At 34.5% G+C, this 14,980-nt stretch overlaps 3 protein-coding genes across 8 annotated transcripts; 2 read left to right on the top strand and 1 right to left on the bottom strand.

Moving 5' to 3' along the window:
* Positions 1–147: 147 nt before the first annotated feature.
* Positions 148–3,893, top strand: LOC18037409. Its single transcript, XM_024180405.1, has 10 exons — positions 148–1,428; positions 1,507–1,617; positions 2,192–2,369; positions 2,444–2,625; positions 2,719–2,855; positions 3,145–3,240; positions 3,344–3,413; positions 3,502–3,576; positions 3,663–3,708; positions 3,832–3,893. Exons 1-10 carry the CDS (start codon positions 148–150, stop codon positions 3,891–3,893), a joined length of 2,238 nt encoding a protein of 745 aa, XP_024036173.1.
* A 593-nt stretch (positions 3,894–4,486) lies between these two features.
* LOC18037484 (protein RER1B) lies at positions 4,487–7,299 on the bottom strand. Of its 3 annotated transcripts, none has more exons than XM_006425583.2 (4): positions 7,054–7,299; positions 6,376–6,758; positions 5,115–5,295; positions 4,487–5,008 (listed from the first exon to the last, which is right to left on the bottom strand). In XM_006425583.2, exons 2-4 carry the CDS (start codon positions 6,714–6,716, stop codon positions 4,958–4,960), a joined length of 573 nt encoding a protein of 190 aa, XP_006425646.1. In that variant the 5' UTR covers positions 6,717–6,758; positions 7,054–7,299; the 3' UTR covers positions 4,487–4,957. The 3 variants fall into 3 exon arrangements, with proteins under 3 accessions (XP_006425646.1, XP_006425647.1, XP_024036120.1); XM_006425584.2 differs by lacking the exon at positions 7,054–7,299 and adding an exon at positions 6,962–7,036; XM_024180352.1 differs by lacking the exon at positions 7,054–7,299 and adding an exon at positions 6,911–7,034.
* Positions 7,300–11,160: 3,861 nt separating this feature from the next.
* On the top strand, positions 11,161–14,894 carry LOC18037472 (soluble inorganic pyrophosphatase). Of its 4 annotated transcripts, none has more exons than XM_024180350.1 (9): positions 11,161–11,405; positions 11,932–12,080; positions 12,287–12,315; positions 12,671–12,754; positions 13,384–13,491; positions 13,578–13,643; positions 13,983–14,103; positions 14,384–14,465; positions 14,584–14,893. In XM_024180350.1, the coding sequence occupies exons 2-9, from the start codon at positions 11,951–11,953 to the stop codon at positions 14,624–14,626; spliced, it is 663 nt and encodes a 220-aa protein (XP_024036118.1). In that variant the 5' UTR covers positions 11,161–11,405; positions 11,932–11,950; the 3' UTR covers positions 14,627–14,893. The 4 variants fall into 4 exon arrangements, with proteins under 4 accessions (XP_024036118.1, XP_006425645.1, XP_024036117.1 ...); XM_006425582.2 differs by having other exon boundaries at positions 11,162–11,405; positions 12,689–12,754; XM_024180349.1 differs by lacking the exons at positions 11,161–11,405; positions 14,584–14,893 and adding an exon at positions 11,412–11,520 and having other exon boundaries at positions 12,689–12,754; positions 14,384–14,469.
* Positions 14,895–14,980: the final 86 nt, after the last annotated feature.

The raw sequence follows: 14,980 nt of genomic DNA, 5'->3' as shown, positions 1-14,980 counted from the left end.
CCTTAATTTCTTCATATGCGTCATTGCTATTTTTCTATTGATTCTTTCAGATATCTACAAAGCGAAAATATATGCAAAGTCTCCAGCTTCAATGTCCTTGATTCATTCCTTGTATAGTTTTGCTCACTAGTTCGCTTGCCGAAAGTAATGGAGAGTTCATCAAGATATAGCGGGGCTCTTACTCTTCATTCTCATAAATCTGCCCCAATGAAACAAAATAAGAGCGGATATGAACCGTCTGATACGGAGACAGAGTGGCAAGAAAGTCCCTGGCATGATCACAATGCAAAGAACGGAGGAGACCTCGCTGATGATTCTAATTTACCAAGAAACATCTCCACCAGCTTGAGTACTTCTTCTGCGAGACATGCTTTGAAGATTGACAAAGATGACAGATTTGGTTCTCCTCCTAAATTCAGCAGCCCGGCTAGAAGGAGACAGAGCAGCAAGTCTCCTTATAAACCAAGAACTTATTATAGTGTTAGTAACCTTTCTTCTATGCCCAGAAATAATGTTAGTCCTTCCTCAAAATCTGAGCGTCGAAGACATTTATCTCCTTATAAACCAGCTGTTGGTAACACTCTGGATGACGTTCATGAGACGCCAATTAGATTGAGTGAGAAACCAAATTATAATCGTAGAGCAATGACTGCACCAAAACTGAGACCAGTATTAAGAGATAAAGAACAAGAGAACAATCATGCGATTGTAGGGCAGAAAGAGAGGATAACATCTGCATCATCATTGCCAAGGAACCCGATTCGGAGACAGAGAGAAGTAGTTTCAAAATTCGAAGCACCAACAATTGGCGAACTCAATGAAATGGTTGCCAGTGCAAAGATGTTTCAAGGTCCTATAACTACTACTAATGCTGCACTAAGATTTGAAAGCACAGACTCAATTGGGGACATCTTCTTTTCCCGTGATGGTTTTGCAAAGAATGGAGGGGTTCAAGCTGATGTGCATCCAAGGCCAGTGATTTTTCCACAAAGAAACTCTTCTTCTCACCATGAAAGTAGATCAAATAGTGGTCTTGGTATCGATCAAACTCCTCAAAGACCTTCACTGCCAATACCACCTATTACACCTGCCAACTTAATTGTCAGCAGACAGAGTAGTAATGGCAAGTTTAGCTCCGAGGGTAGCAAGACAAGTTATGCTAGTGTTAAATCAAGCACAAGCTCCACAAAGTTTGCAAATAACAGGCGGAAGACTGGCCAAGCGGATGCATGGTTTTCTTGTATGAAGAAAGGGTCGTGCAGAAAATCAAAATCATCTCCTGAGAAGAGGGCATTTGATGAAACTTCATTTATTCAGAAAGCAGTTGTGATTGAAAAGTTGAGACCATTTTGGGCTGACAAGCATCAACCTAGTTCTTTGAATGGATTCATATGCCACAAACATGAAGCTCAGTTTCTCAAGGAACTTGTAAGTTGATTATTTTTCTCTATGCAGAATTAATTTTTTCATTTTTCTGAGTCTCAAGTCATAATAATTTTCATTTAGGTTGTGGATGGAAACTGTCCTCATATCTTGATCAAGGGACAATCTGGTTCTGGTAAAAGAGCACTGGCCATGGCCCTGCTCCACGAAATATATGGTGACGCATGTTGGAATGTATGTTCTTTTCATTAGATGCAGAGACATTAGAGTTTCCAGTTTCCATGCAGTTAAGCTGACCTTGGTACTTTTTTTCTTTCTTTTCTTCTCAGATATCTCATGATTTAAGATACTTCCCAGTTCAGGTATAATTCACTCCCACTTATTTCATGTTCCGTGTATTTCACATAATCAAGAATCTGCCTTGAAAATAAATGCTCGTGGCCTAAGTGTCTAAACATCGAAAATAAAATCTATTTTCAAGCCATGAACGTAAATAATTAATATCACATATATAAATTAATGGAGTTATGAGTACTTGTTATCTTTTTCTTGACAAAGAACCTCAACTGATGCTCGTAACAACTATAGTAGCTTTGGCTACTGAAATCTTGTTTCACATCTTACTCTAACTAAAACCTGGAACTGGATTTTCTGAGTTTCAAAAAGTGGGATATATCAATCATTCTAAAGCAAGGTAGATTGTAGCACTCTGAATCTTTTGTATCAAGGATATACCATTTATTCAATTTTGTTGTCATCTTAAAGAGAATTAATAATCAACATTACAACTATATTTTCATCTCGACAGGAAAAATGGCCAACGCAAGTATTGGTCCCAGTAGCATCCAGTGCTCACCATGTGGAGCTCAACGTTAATTTGCAAGCGAATGCTAAATATGCATTAATGGGTTTAGTCAAAGAAATAAGAGACAACCTTGCTATTACCCCTGAAGTCAGCAATGCAAGTTGCAAGACCGATCATAAAGGTTTGAATTCTTTGGATGCGTTCAGATTCACTTAGTCATTCGCCTGAAACTAAAAAATCTCCATCTAAATTCAGTGATAGTTATTTATGAAGTCGACAAAGCAGCAGAGCACATTCAGTACCTGATAAAATGGATTATGGACGGCTACACAGATTCTTGTAAACTCATACTCTGCTGTGAAGATGATGTAGACATCATAGAATCAGTGAAAACCCACTGCAAAGTTATCAAGGTTGATCCTCCTGTTACCCATGAAGTAAGTGTCTTATTGATTTTATACCGTAGAATTACTTGGATGCATTTAATTGACTATTGGACTAATGGCTATTCTTGAGCTTCAATTTTCCAGATAATGGAAGTTCTTATTCAGATAGCAAGGAAAGAGGACTTTGATCTATCAATGACCTTTGCTGCTAAGATTGCTACCAAAGCGAAGCAGAACCTGAGGAAAGCCATCATGGCTCTAGAAGCCTGCAAAGCACTCAAGTAAGCAATTGAATTTTCAATAAATTTGCAAAGCCCTCTTATGTCTTAACATACACGTAATTTTCGATTTTAATCTTTGCATATAAATTGCAACATTTTTAACAATAACATTATCTGTATTTGAAGCTCACATTACTTTAAAATAAAATAATTTATCAAATATCTTGAACTATTATGACGATTGTTTTTGAAATCACGGCAAAAACAAACTGACCTACGAAGTAAACAGAAAATAAAACTTGTAAATTGTTTAATAGCTGTTCTCACATGAGATGTTGTGATCATGAAGCTATCCTTTTGCCGATGACCAACCAATTCCTCTTGGATGGGAAGAAGTGTTAAAAGAATTGGCTGCAGAAATACTGGCTGATCCATCACCTAAGAGGTGGGTATGAATAATGGAAATAATTATTGTTTTTAACTAAGAATTATATTACTTGAATTGCTTGAAAGCAAAACTGGCATGTTAACATATTTGAAATTATCAGACTAGTTATGGTCCGAGGAAAGATTCAGAAGCTTCTTGCGGAGTTTGTTCACCCAAAACTGATTCTCTTGGTGATGCATTATATATAGCTCAGTGCAATTTAGTTAATTATTTAACAATATCTAGTCTTCTGATAGACTTGTGTTCGCAAAAATGCAGAAGCTAGTGGAACAATTCCTTAAGAGCGTTGAGGCTAGCTTGAAAAGGGAAATTTATTACTGGCATGCTTATTACGTAAGTTTACTCACTTGCACTGCATGGTTTGTTGATTGGTCTCCTGGAAAATTAAGGTGAAAATAACTCAAGGTTATCACTGACAGGATAAGAGGCTCCCAGCTGGAACAAGCGCTTTACTGAAACTGGAAGGTAATTCATCATTTATATATAATTTAACCCCCAAGTCTAAGAGGCTAGGAATGTTATGCAAAAGGAAGTTCTTACTTCCAATGATCGGATGTATGATCAGCTAATCAAACACGTCTTTTGCAGAATTTGTGGCCAAATTCATGAGCATATACAGAGACAGTTGCGTTAATCGCCAATTTGTGTAATTTCCAAGGATTTGATTGAAGGCTATATACATGCATCTTCTTACATATCCATATGGGTTGTCGTTAAGTTCATGTCAGTATTTCAAATTTCAACAAAGTAAGACAATTAGAGGCCCTGTGGCGTTCGAGGCTTTACAAAAACTTAAAATTATTAATTATTGCTGAAGGAGTATTGTCATGAGTCAAAAGAGAATTATCAATTTCCAAGCCTCTGAGAAACTTGGGTAAAGAAGGATTGCCTGTAAAAAATGAATGATGATGATGATTCAGCATCGCAAATTTCTTTTTTTGAGAAACAAACGAACCGCCTTGGTTGGGGTTGGAATTGGGAGTTTGGGACCATGGCTGCTACAGCACATGCACGTGGGCCTCCATTTCAGTTTTTGGAGACATGTTGCACCTCCACTTATGGCTTTCTTGCTCCCATGCTCCATGGTCAAAATTGTTTCAAAGCTCGTTAGTTGAAATTAAATGTTATATACATCAAGCCATAGAATTTGCTCAATTTTAGCATCGTGGTATCAAGATATCCATCAAGTATAAAAACATCCTTGTATCAAATATCAATATGCTCAGTCATTTCCCTAGGCTTTAGAAAAATTTATTTGTGTCAAGATAACATTATCCATTGGCTAACAGGTTTTCCTTTTTCCTATTTCTTTCCACGGACAGTTATCAAAAGTCTTCAGCATCTAAAACATAATAACAAACAGTTAAGTATCGACTCATCAGTTTCTTGCAAAACATCAAAGTAAAATCTTCATCCAACTTTTTTGCACAGGGAAGAGTAGCACCGACCAGAGGTCCAAAGATTAGTAATTTCTGCTTTACATACAAGATAAGCAAACAACAAAAGTAAACGCTATATCCCACAAAGGTTCTCATATTTAATAGAGTAATGACAGAGCCACAACCACCTTGTACAAACAAGTGCATACAACATTGTATAAAATGAATATTGTATTTAATAACATGTGATGCACTTCCGTGAACATCCAAAGGTACAACACTCAACAATATACCCATCCAAATCCTCCCCCATCTTTTTGTTAATTATGAAGCTCTCAATCTCTGGGTATACGGCTACTATTTTCAGAAGACTTCTTACCGTACGTCTGTAAAAAGCAGTGACAGTTTTAGAAAGAATAGAGAAATCATCCTAGTTAAATGACCAACAAAAATTACAGCAGTGGCAATTTGCTGAATTATTAAAGAGCTCACCGGCTTTCCACTATTGAAAGGGACATATTTGTACTTGATCATGTGTAAGATTTGGCGCTTCATTGTGAGCACAAATAAAAAAATCCAGTAGCACAACAGTATTGGCCAGAAAACAGGTACATCTAACACAGAGAAGAAGGTCAAGAAAAATGCTACAACAAAAGCCTTCGTGAGGGCATACCTGTCATAAAATTGCGTTATAAATCTGCAAATTAGATGGCTTATCTCAAACCATTAGATATACATAAGAAACAAGCTCTAGATATCTCCCAAATGAAAGTTGAAATACCAGCTCCAATTGACAAGAGGAATTGGGTAAACTAATGCAAACTTACGGAAGAGTGACAGGATCCCTTAACAGTACAGTTCACTTACAAAAGGCTGCTACTCTTTTGAGACTTCAGCTTAGGCACGAGACTAAAGGATCTCACTCAAATCACTCCAAAAGCCTAAAAGTCTAGGGTACATCTGTCATATATAACTATCCACCAGTAGCATGCCATTAGCACATTTATTTCTCTCTCATTTTTTTTAACAACCACTATGACAAATATTTAACCGTAAATGCATTCGCGATAAGTTTTATTGAATTTTGTTGTATCGTAAGCTTTATCCATCACTCAGAAAGTAGCATCTTTTTCTCGATCTATGATGGTAAAACACACAATAATTGAAAGACGTGTACAAGAAAGATAGCATCATTTCCCAGTATATTAAAGCCCAAAAAAAATCACAGCGATTAACAGAAAGCTGAGACCTATAACTAGTTAACTACAGAGTGATATAATTAGTTTAGGCAACAAAACTAACTTTCATTTGAGTCCAACCCTACTGCAGTACAAACAGAATTGATAAGATTAAATCTCAAGAAGCGATCCGATTGTTCACCACATCAGGACAAGAAGCAAAAGACAATTATATAAATTGCTTTGCCTGCATGCTGGCTATTGTGCTATTAGAGGCCACCTGGGTAGTGGACCACAGCAGAATAAAAAGCAATCATAGTCATTTAGATGGTAGAACCAATTTTACAAAGCAATGGTCTATATCTCTCCCGCTGCACCCAGGGTACGAAGCAATGATAGTCATCTACGTAGAGCAACCAATAATTTGAAGCAATCAAGCAAAAGTCATGCTATCTCGTAGGGACTAACTCATATTAAGCCTATCAAGCCTTGTACCCAGAAAAAAAATAAAAAATAAAAAATTGCCAAGACATGCAATTTGGAGAATTTAACAAACAGAGAAGATAAGAAATTACCAAAACTTAAACTCAGGCAATCGTCGAACGAAAGGCTTGAATTCATCAGAACCCTTTGTAGGCAATGAAGCCGTATTCAGAGCTTCAAGCTCAGGATCAACACTTGGTGACAGAAACCCAATCAAAAGGTTCAATATATAGATCCCAAGACCATAGGTAACAATATAAAAGCCTTGAACATAGAAAACACGCAGAACATATATAGCTGCCACTGCCAATGTCCCTAACCACCTCTCCATCGTATTAGGGGTAGACTTATCCAAGTAATACTGAAATTTTCTTGAAAAATCGCTTTTCCATTTCATAACAGACGCGGCACCATCACTTCCTAATCCTTCCATGATAATAAAGACTGTTGCTCGTTGCTCCTTCTGATGTTAAACCTACATGAACCCAAAAAAATGATAAATTAGAATTGGCAGTATAAAAACTAGGGCAAGAAAGAAACACAATAAATCAATAAGGCAATCTTCATCAAGCTAAGGCAAGGAATCAGTAATTTCCTACACTTCCAAGCAATCAAACAGATGATTACCCTAATTTACAAAAACTACAACTGTAAGTCTTTGATGGGAAAGTAAATTACTTTATGGCTTACGAGATGCAATTATTTGAACTCAAGGCAAATTCAAAGCCAATTTAGCTAATTAGCATTAAGAGATAAAAGTGGAAACTTACCAAATGAGTAAGCTGGGGATTCCAATCGAAACTGGGCTATGAAGGAGGTGAAATTACAACTTGGGCCACTGGGTAGTGGTTTCTGTTACTTTCCTTGTACAAGATGAAGGGGCAATTTAATTTTAATGAATACCTACGAATATCAGATACAGGCATTGAGGCGGCAGGCGGGGAAACGGATGAAAGTCAATGTCGTTTTTAGTCTTGTAAATGGGACACAGCAAATTATGCCACATTGCTATACGCAATGAGGCATGTTAACTGTAACTGTCATTTCATAAAATTAATAGGTATTTTTCCAGTATGAAATTTTAAAGTGTGAAATGGTCTGAAAGTTTACTCCATCTGCTTGTTCTTCTTCCCTTTTTTTTTTTTTTCTTTTTTTGGGCCAAACGTAAATTGTGAGGTAAAAATTTGGGTGTAAAAATCAATGATGAACATATTCTTTAATAGACAAAAACTAATAATTAAAACTTATGTTAAAGAATTTTTTTAGAATAGAATTTGATTCCATTGTTTTATATACTAAATTATTATTAATTCATTTTGGACATGCAAGATACTTTGATTGGTGTTTTGAGTAAATTAATTTAACTAGTTTAAGTAAGGTATTTTTTTGATATTTTAAAGGGATAGAAAGTAAAACTTTTTTTTTTTAAATTTAGCTCTGAAGTGCAAAAAATAATTTTTAAAGTGCAAATAACCTCACTCGTTTATTACTTGGTGAAGCTTATTCTATATACAAGGATTAATTTTGGATTAATCTCGTGAATTGACTATCTTCAAACTATCCATTTGCATTTTAAAAATCTCAATTTATTCTCTTTTTTTAGTTAAGAAGTAAAATAGTAGTAGTAGTAGTAGTAGTGGTAATAAAAAAATCATAAACTCACCCCTATTTTTTTAACTTTCTCTTTTAAAAAAAAAAATAAAAATAGATGTAATTTGAGACTTTCAAAATTAAGAGGAGTAATTTGAATATTAAGAATAATCTGAAATTTATCGTAGATATAAAGATGTTATAATTCCAAATGGCGCCATAAGGCAGCAACCCTTCTTCTCTGAATTTGAATGCACTCTGATCTATTTTCTTTAAAAAAAATTAAAAAAAATTGCATATATTTTTCAAGTGCCATTGATACAGTGTATTTATGCGCCGTGCTGGACAAAAGGACATCCACTCTGGGTCTCTTTACTTTATATCTCTTTACTTTATATCTCTTTACTTAAGGCAAAGGAAGGGTCTGAAAGCATTGTGTGGGCTAAATGTTCTTTATATTTAAAAATATTTCTCCCTTGCGAAATGCAAGTGGAGTATGGACATCCCTCTCCTGTGAGGGGTTATTTATCTGGGCATGTACTTCATAGAATTCATTGTAATAATATAAGTCCCAGTCATGTATATCTGATTGTAAATATCAGTGTAATATCTCTGCTACAATAAGCAGTTGTTGTAAATATCTGTGTAATGCAGTAATTTGATGATTAATCAGTATTAAAAAAAAAAAGAAGGGTATGAAACAAGGGCACAGAATCCCACGTGTATGCCTTAAAAATAAAGTAAGGTCCCAAAGGTTCAAACGATGACAAAAGAAACTCGGGCAAATTATTCCACCTCTCGTCTTCTCATTTTATTTGAGCTCAATTATATATGGATTCATTATGCTAGTGGTGAATAGTAGTAATGTTCGTCCTTCAAAAAGCACTTGTCTAGTGGACTCAAATCATCAGTCAATCTAAAGTTATTGAAATATATGCTAAAGGTAAGAGGAATAAATTATATCATGTGAAAGTGAATTAACTGGTTACTTTTTTACACTTTAAAGACTATTCTTATAATTGTGCTAGGAAAAAGTTTTCATATGACTCGTTAACACGATATCAATCAACACGATGAAAATAATTGTTGAATCGACTTTCAATAAATTGGGTCGATGATGGGTTAACCTATTAAAATTCATTTCATAATAGGTCGGATTCATGTTTAAGATCAAAAATCCATTTTATCCATTACCCATTAACATTTAATATGAAGAATTTAATAAATTTTATAACTTAAATTATAAATTTTTAAGTAAAAATAAATTGATTACTTAAGTAAAGTTATGACAAACTCTAAAATTCCTAAATATCTATTGTAAAATGTGTAGCCATCACTTTACATTTGCATCTCCTTACGTAACAAAATTCTCTTTCTATAAATTTATTTTTTTCTAAGATTTTAATCATTGATATTGATGCCTAGAACTAAACAGTTTTTTTTCTTTTAATCTTATTTGATGGTGTTAAACATGAAACATATTAATATTTTCTTTTGTTTGGTTTAACATTCTCAAAGTGCTTTGTTTTATAAATTGCTATTTTTGTTTTAAACAAAAGATATGATACCAAAAATAGTGAGTTAAATGTATCAGCCCAAGTTTTTATTTTTCGGCCTAATAAGTTAACGAGTGAATTCATATGTATGTAATTTAACACGACATAAAACTGCTTAGACATGATTCATTAGCGGACCTACTTGTGATAGTCCTAAAAAAAAAGATTTCAAGAACATCAACAACGAATTCAGAACATGATTGCTTGCTCATGAATGCTTTTTTAAAAGGCATATTCTCAAAGATAATTCCTTATGTCATTGTGTTTAGCTAGAGAGTGGTTCTCAAATTGTCAAGAAAATGATCACCATTTGTTTGTAAAATTTTCGATATCGTCATATATCTCAATTTTCATAACTGGTTGTTTCAAGAACACCCATGAATTATCCAAAAGAATTTTAATTTCTCCAAATTCAACCACAATTTTTCCGACTATCATCCAGTCGATTGCAATTTGCAAATGGCATAATGCTCTTTTGAAAATTATGATAGCCACTCATACATTCAATTCAAGATAGAATATAATGAAACCTCAGATGCTGTGGTTCGAATCTGCCGGCTCGTTTTAGGAACGACATTTGTACATTACATGCTATGCATTAATTAGTGAATAATTCTTACATTCAATGTCGAATTTGCATTTAATTTTTTAGACATTTTGAGAATAGTTTGCTGAATGGTGTTTGGATGATATGATAAAAATTGAAACATATAGTGGAAAAAAGTAATTATAAGAAAATTTTAGCAGTAAAGTAATAACTAATTATACAGTCATAACTATTGTGTATAAAGTGGTAGCAATTATAGATAATTATGTATGTCCTATAATATTTTTATCTAATTAATCTTTTCATGCCATATCATTTTATACGTACTTAATATATGTTTATTTGCCGTGAGTGTTTGTAATAATATGATTACTATGTTATTATTTGAAGTATCATTTCTTCTTTTGTAAAAAATAAGGGCGTAAGTAAAGTTCAAATTGATTTTTTAATATCTTATCTTCCAATCTTTCCTCAAGATTCGAATTCAAATAATCAACCAAACAAACGTACATAAAAACCACTAGGTGACACCTTTGAAAGATATTTGAAGGATTATTTGATCGAGAACAATCTACTTTTCATGCGGACCACTCGATAGAATATAACACAAGCAATGATTTTATATGGTGTTACTACTTGGACGTTTTTGACTGAGCGGTGAAACAAAGCTCATTTGTAAGAGTTCTTACTCAATGATTGGAGACTCAATTTATCTGATTCCCTATATTTGTCGATAAAGGTAATGGTTCGACTATGTTAAAGCCACTTTAAAACAAATCATTTTTTCATAACTATACGATTAAAGTTATAACGAGTTTTTTATTATTATTTTTAATTATTTATCACTTTGCGTGTATGGGTATAATTCGTACTTTATCTTAAAGTAGCTCTAAGATAGCCATGACCCAAAGATAAATATATTTTTTGCAAATTAAGCAATCGAAAAATAAAAAAAATAAAGTACAGAGTTTTGAAGAAGTGAATTGGTTTAAAATAAGTATAAAAACAAAAAAATTGTATTGGTCCTCAGACAGGACAGCAGTTGCACTTGTAATTTTACTACAAATGACGAGAATAAAGAGGATAAAAAGAAATCAATCAGGTTCTCACGCACCATCAACACACAGAACCGTCGGATATCGTTCATTTAAATCCAACGGGCAAATATCAAATAAAAGAAATAGGAGAGAGAGAAAGAGAAGAAGAATAGCGCCTTCTCGCAATTGCTCTCTTTTCATTTCCCCAAATGGGCAGAACAGCATAGAGGTCTCAGCTTCACAGTGTTTCTCCATCGGTGTGTAATATTGGGTCACGCGAGAGCGAGAAAGCTCTTAGGCCCTCTCCTATCCGGTCCCCGAAACAAAGGCAAGGCAGCGGCTTGCTAAATACATATCAAGTGGAAGTGCGTTTGTCATTGCCAACTGTGAATGTAAGTTTCGCGATCATCTTCTACTCCTAGTTATGAAGCTCAGAATGTCATTGGAAGCTTACGTTGTGTTGCAATCTTTTTTCCTCAGTTTCCTCTTGTTTATCATCGCCTTGTTGTAAGATTGATTTGTTTTCTCTTTTTTTTTTCCTTTAATTTTCTTTTCATGTAAAAAGAAAAAAAGAAAAAAAGCATTACTTTACTTGCTGCTGCTTCATTACCATTTTAATTACGTGCTTAGTTTCTTTTGGTCAGACAATATCAGTCTATTATAATTTTTGCTGATTGTTTTTTGACAATTCGTTAGGAAAACTTTGTCAAATATATTTGTGGGCTTGTGCATGGTTACGCTTAATTACGCTGCTTTTATGATTTTGAAAAAAAAAAAATCCTGCAAGACTGTGTATACTAAGGTTTTTGTTTGTGTTAATTTTCATTCTTTCTGGTTGGATTTTCTCAAATATATTATTCGAGTTTACCTGGCTTTTTCGTCTAACATTTTTTTTTCACTTTTTTTTCCCCGGTTAAGCTTGTATGATTTGTACGAAATGAGTAACCATCTTGGAACCGCCGGCAGCAATAACTCAGGAGGCCCTCCAGTGGCTCTTAACGAAAGGATACTTTCTTCAATGTCGCACAGATCAGTTGCAGCTCATCCATGGCATGACTTGGAAATTGGTTAATTTTTTATTATTATTATTAGTATTTTATAGAATAAAATTTGTATCCACAAACAATTTTCTATTAGTGCTACTTTCTTTTTTGCATTAGCCTTTACGTGGCTCGGAGTTGTATCAAGGTCTTGCTTGAACTATCAATCATTTCTCATGGTGAATACAGCATAGATCGTGGACTGACCATGCTTTATGTTCTGATCTTTGCAGGACCAGGCGCACCGGCAGTTTGCAACTGTGTAAGTTTTATTTTCTTTCGCACCAGTTGCTAATTATAATTCACTTTTTGGGCCTGAGAGTCATCCTCCACAAAAATATTGTATCCCATTGGTTTTCATTTAACGTCCATAATATTTGCACATAAGGATCTTCATGTAGGAGAGAAAAACGAAAGTTGAGAGCCTTATTGTGTATAGATTATGTGGAAGGGAAAGCTAATAACAAAATTGAATCACTCGTGGAAAAAATACAGGGGTATGTAGGGAGTTATATCCCCCAATACTGTCACCTATGGCGGATACTGATTGATAAGTTCAGTGTTTCATAAGTCGCTTCTGTTAAAGATAACAAAAATCATTCTTGCACATATCATAGTGTAAATCTCTGCGGCAGGTGGTGGAAATTGGGAAGGGTGGCAAGGTGAAGTATGAGCTTGACAAGGCTAGCGGTCTTATCAAAGTGAGACTCTTCTTTTTCCTGTCTTAAACCTGCCTTGAACTCCAAAATAGTTAATATGCTGCTATTGAAAATTCAAATACGTTCCTTCTAGTGACAAGCTTCTTAGTTTTATGATTCAAATTTATTAAGTGAAGAAGCTGTAACGAATTATAAGCACAGCAGTTCTAATTAAAGCCTCAGAAGATCATGATGCTGTTGTTTCTAAATTAGTAAATGCTCAATAAATTTTGGGCACCAAAAGTGTGTAAAGAAATGTTTTTGTCTGTCATGTAACAACTTTTTCCTAATAAACAATGTTGTAAATTTTCTATGTAGATCTCTTTAACGAGGTTACGCATTTTTAACCTTTATTTTTGCAAATAATATATTGGTGAATGGACATATTGAGATCATAGAAATCGCGGTTAAATAGTGAAATGATAGCTTGTCGTGTATTGAATTTTGTCAGTTACATAATTGCTATGGAAGTTTATACTATGATTCCCATGATATATATCACACTTCATATAGTTCCTTTTTTCATGGATTACTAATTTGCTGGTTTTATTTACTAATTTACTGGTTTTATTATGTTACCATATGAATCTTTTTGCATGAAGTAACAAATAGTTGGGAGTTCTTAATAATAGGTAGATCGTGTTCTCTACTCATCTGTGGTCTATCCACACAACTATGGCTTCATCCCGCGCACTATTTGCGAGGATAGTGACCCAATGGATGTTCTGGTACTCATGCAGGTAGCACCTATTTTACTTTTCAGTGAGTTAGGATGAAGATAACAAAAGATTTTCAAATTTAAATTTTTGAATGTTCTCTTGCATAGGAGCCTGTTCTTCCTGGTTCATTCCTTCGTTGTCGTGCTATTGGATTAATGCCCATGATTGATCAGGTAACTGTTTTCATTTCCATTCTAACTTTTCAATCTCTTTAGTGGTTTTGAGTTGAAACATCGAAACATCATTGATGAACAGTCGGGTTAACAAAAGAATTTGGTATCCAAGGATGTGTAATAAAAAACAAGTTCTCATGCTGCATTTGATACTGGTGCTCTGCCTTGGGATCATTCATTTTAAGTCGGTTTAGCGAGAAACTTGTATTAGAATGCTTTGTTTCACTTGGTTCAAGTTGAAGTAAACAAAAATGTGGTATTAATTAAAAGAAGAAAGATATGGATTATAAATTGAAGACCCTAGATTTATGCATCTGATTAGGAAGAAACTTGTTGCAGGGTGAAAAGGATGACAAGATTATAGCTGTATGTGCTGATGACCCCGAGTTTCGCCATTACAAGGATATCAAGGAGCTTCCGCCACATCGTCTGGCTGAAATACGCCGCTTCTTTGAGGACTGTATCCACTCACTTGTATTTATCATTCTCTCATATAGTCTCATTGATTACTTGAGTCAGCACTCAGCGGTCAGCACCACTCCCAATATGCATAAGTTGCATTGCATTAGCATCAACTGATAACTTAAGAGTTGCATTGCAGTAGCATCGACTGATAACATAGAGTTGCATTGCTTTAGCATCAACTGATAACATGATTGAGAGCATGTACATCTGCTCGTCCGATCTAAAATATATACTCCATACATTTGTAATATCCTTCATTCATCATGAATAAAAAGACAAGAAGAACGAGAATAAGAAAGTTGACGTGGAGGACTTCCTACCAGCTGAGGCTGCCATTGAAGCAATCAAGTATTCAATGTAAGCTTTCTGAGTCCCGTAAACAACTGAACTTGATTGGTTTCAATTGTTCTGTTTAGCCCATTATCAATGCTTCTTTTCAAGTCGTCTCTCTTATGTGGGGGGTTTTCTGTTGCAGGGATCTGTATGCATCCTACATTGTTGAAAGCCTGAGGCAGTAAACTTCAGCAACAAAAAGGCAGTGACTTGTTTAGAATTTCTGTTAGCTACGACAATGGTGGTGAATGTCTGTGACTGTTTATGTAATATATTAACAAGGCTAGACTGTTGGCCACAATGTCACTTCACAATGTGTGTAAAAAGACTCCCTACTTTATGAACTTGTTATTAGGTATCTCGGCGTGGACAGCACCTATGTTGCACTCTTTCAAGTCGTCTGCTTCTTGTAATAAAATTATAAAAATAACAATAACAATAACAATAGAGCCACAAACAATTTTGTACAAGTTAATGTGTATAAACTAATGTAGACTAAAAAAATTGTCTGAAAAGTGATAACATTTTATTTTAATTAT

This window comes from Citrus clementina, unplaced genomic scaffold (assembly GCF_000493195.1).
Source record: "Citrus clementina cultivar Clemenules unplaced genomic scaffold, Citrus_clementina_v1.0 scaffold_7, whole genome shotgun sequence".
NCBI classification, from domain to species: domain Eukaryota; kingdom Viridiplantae; phylum Streptophyta; class Magnoliopsida; order Sapindales; family Rutaceae; genus Citrus; species Citrus x clementina.
This window is presented reverse-complemented; position numbering and strand designations above follow the sequence as displayed.

Bases quoted from the DNA above. Each gene is read 5' to 3' on its own strand.
- LOC18037484 (XM_006425583.2), bottom strand. From the start codon at position 6,716: ATGGAAGGATTAGGAAGTGATGGTGCCGCGTCTGTTATGAAATGGAAA. The intron at 5,296-6,375 runs GTAATTTCTTAT...ATTTTATGACAG, and splicing joins TTGCCTGAGTTTAAGTTTTG to GTATGCCCTCACGAAGGCTT. The intron at 5,009-5,114 runs GTGAGCTCTTTA...TGCTTTTTACAG, and splicing joins CTTTCAATAGTGGAAAGCCG to ACGTACGGTAAGAAGTCTTC.
- LOC18037472 (XM_024180348.1), top strand. From the start codon at position 11,744: ATGGTTACGCTTAATTACGCTGCTTTTATGATTTTGAAAAAAAAAAAA. The intron at 12,081-12,286 runs GTTAATTTTTTA...TGATCTTTGCAG, and splicing joins ATGGCATGACTTGGAAATTG to GACCAGGCGCACCGGCAGTT. The intron at 12,316-12,688 runs GTAAGTTTTATT...TCTCTGCGGCAG, and splicing joins CACCGGCAGTTTGCAACTGT to GTGGTGGAAATTGGGAAGGG.
- LOC18037409 (XM_024180405.1), top strand. From the start codon at position 148: ATGGAGAGTTCATCAAGATATAGCGGGGCTCTTACTCTTCATTCTCAT. The intron at 3,241-3,343 runs GTGGGTATGAAT...TGAAATTATCAG, and splicing joins GCTGATCCATCACCTAAGAG to ACTAGTTATGGTCCGAGGAA. The intron at 3,414-3,501 runs GTGATGCATTAT...GCAAAAATGCAG, and splicing joins ACCCAAAACTGATTCTCTTG to AAGCTAGTGGAACAATTCCT.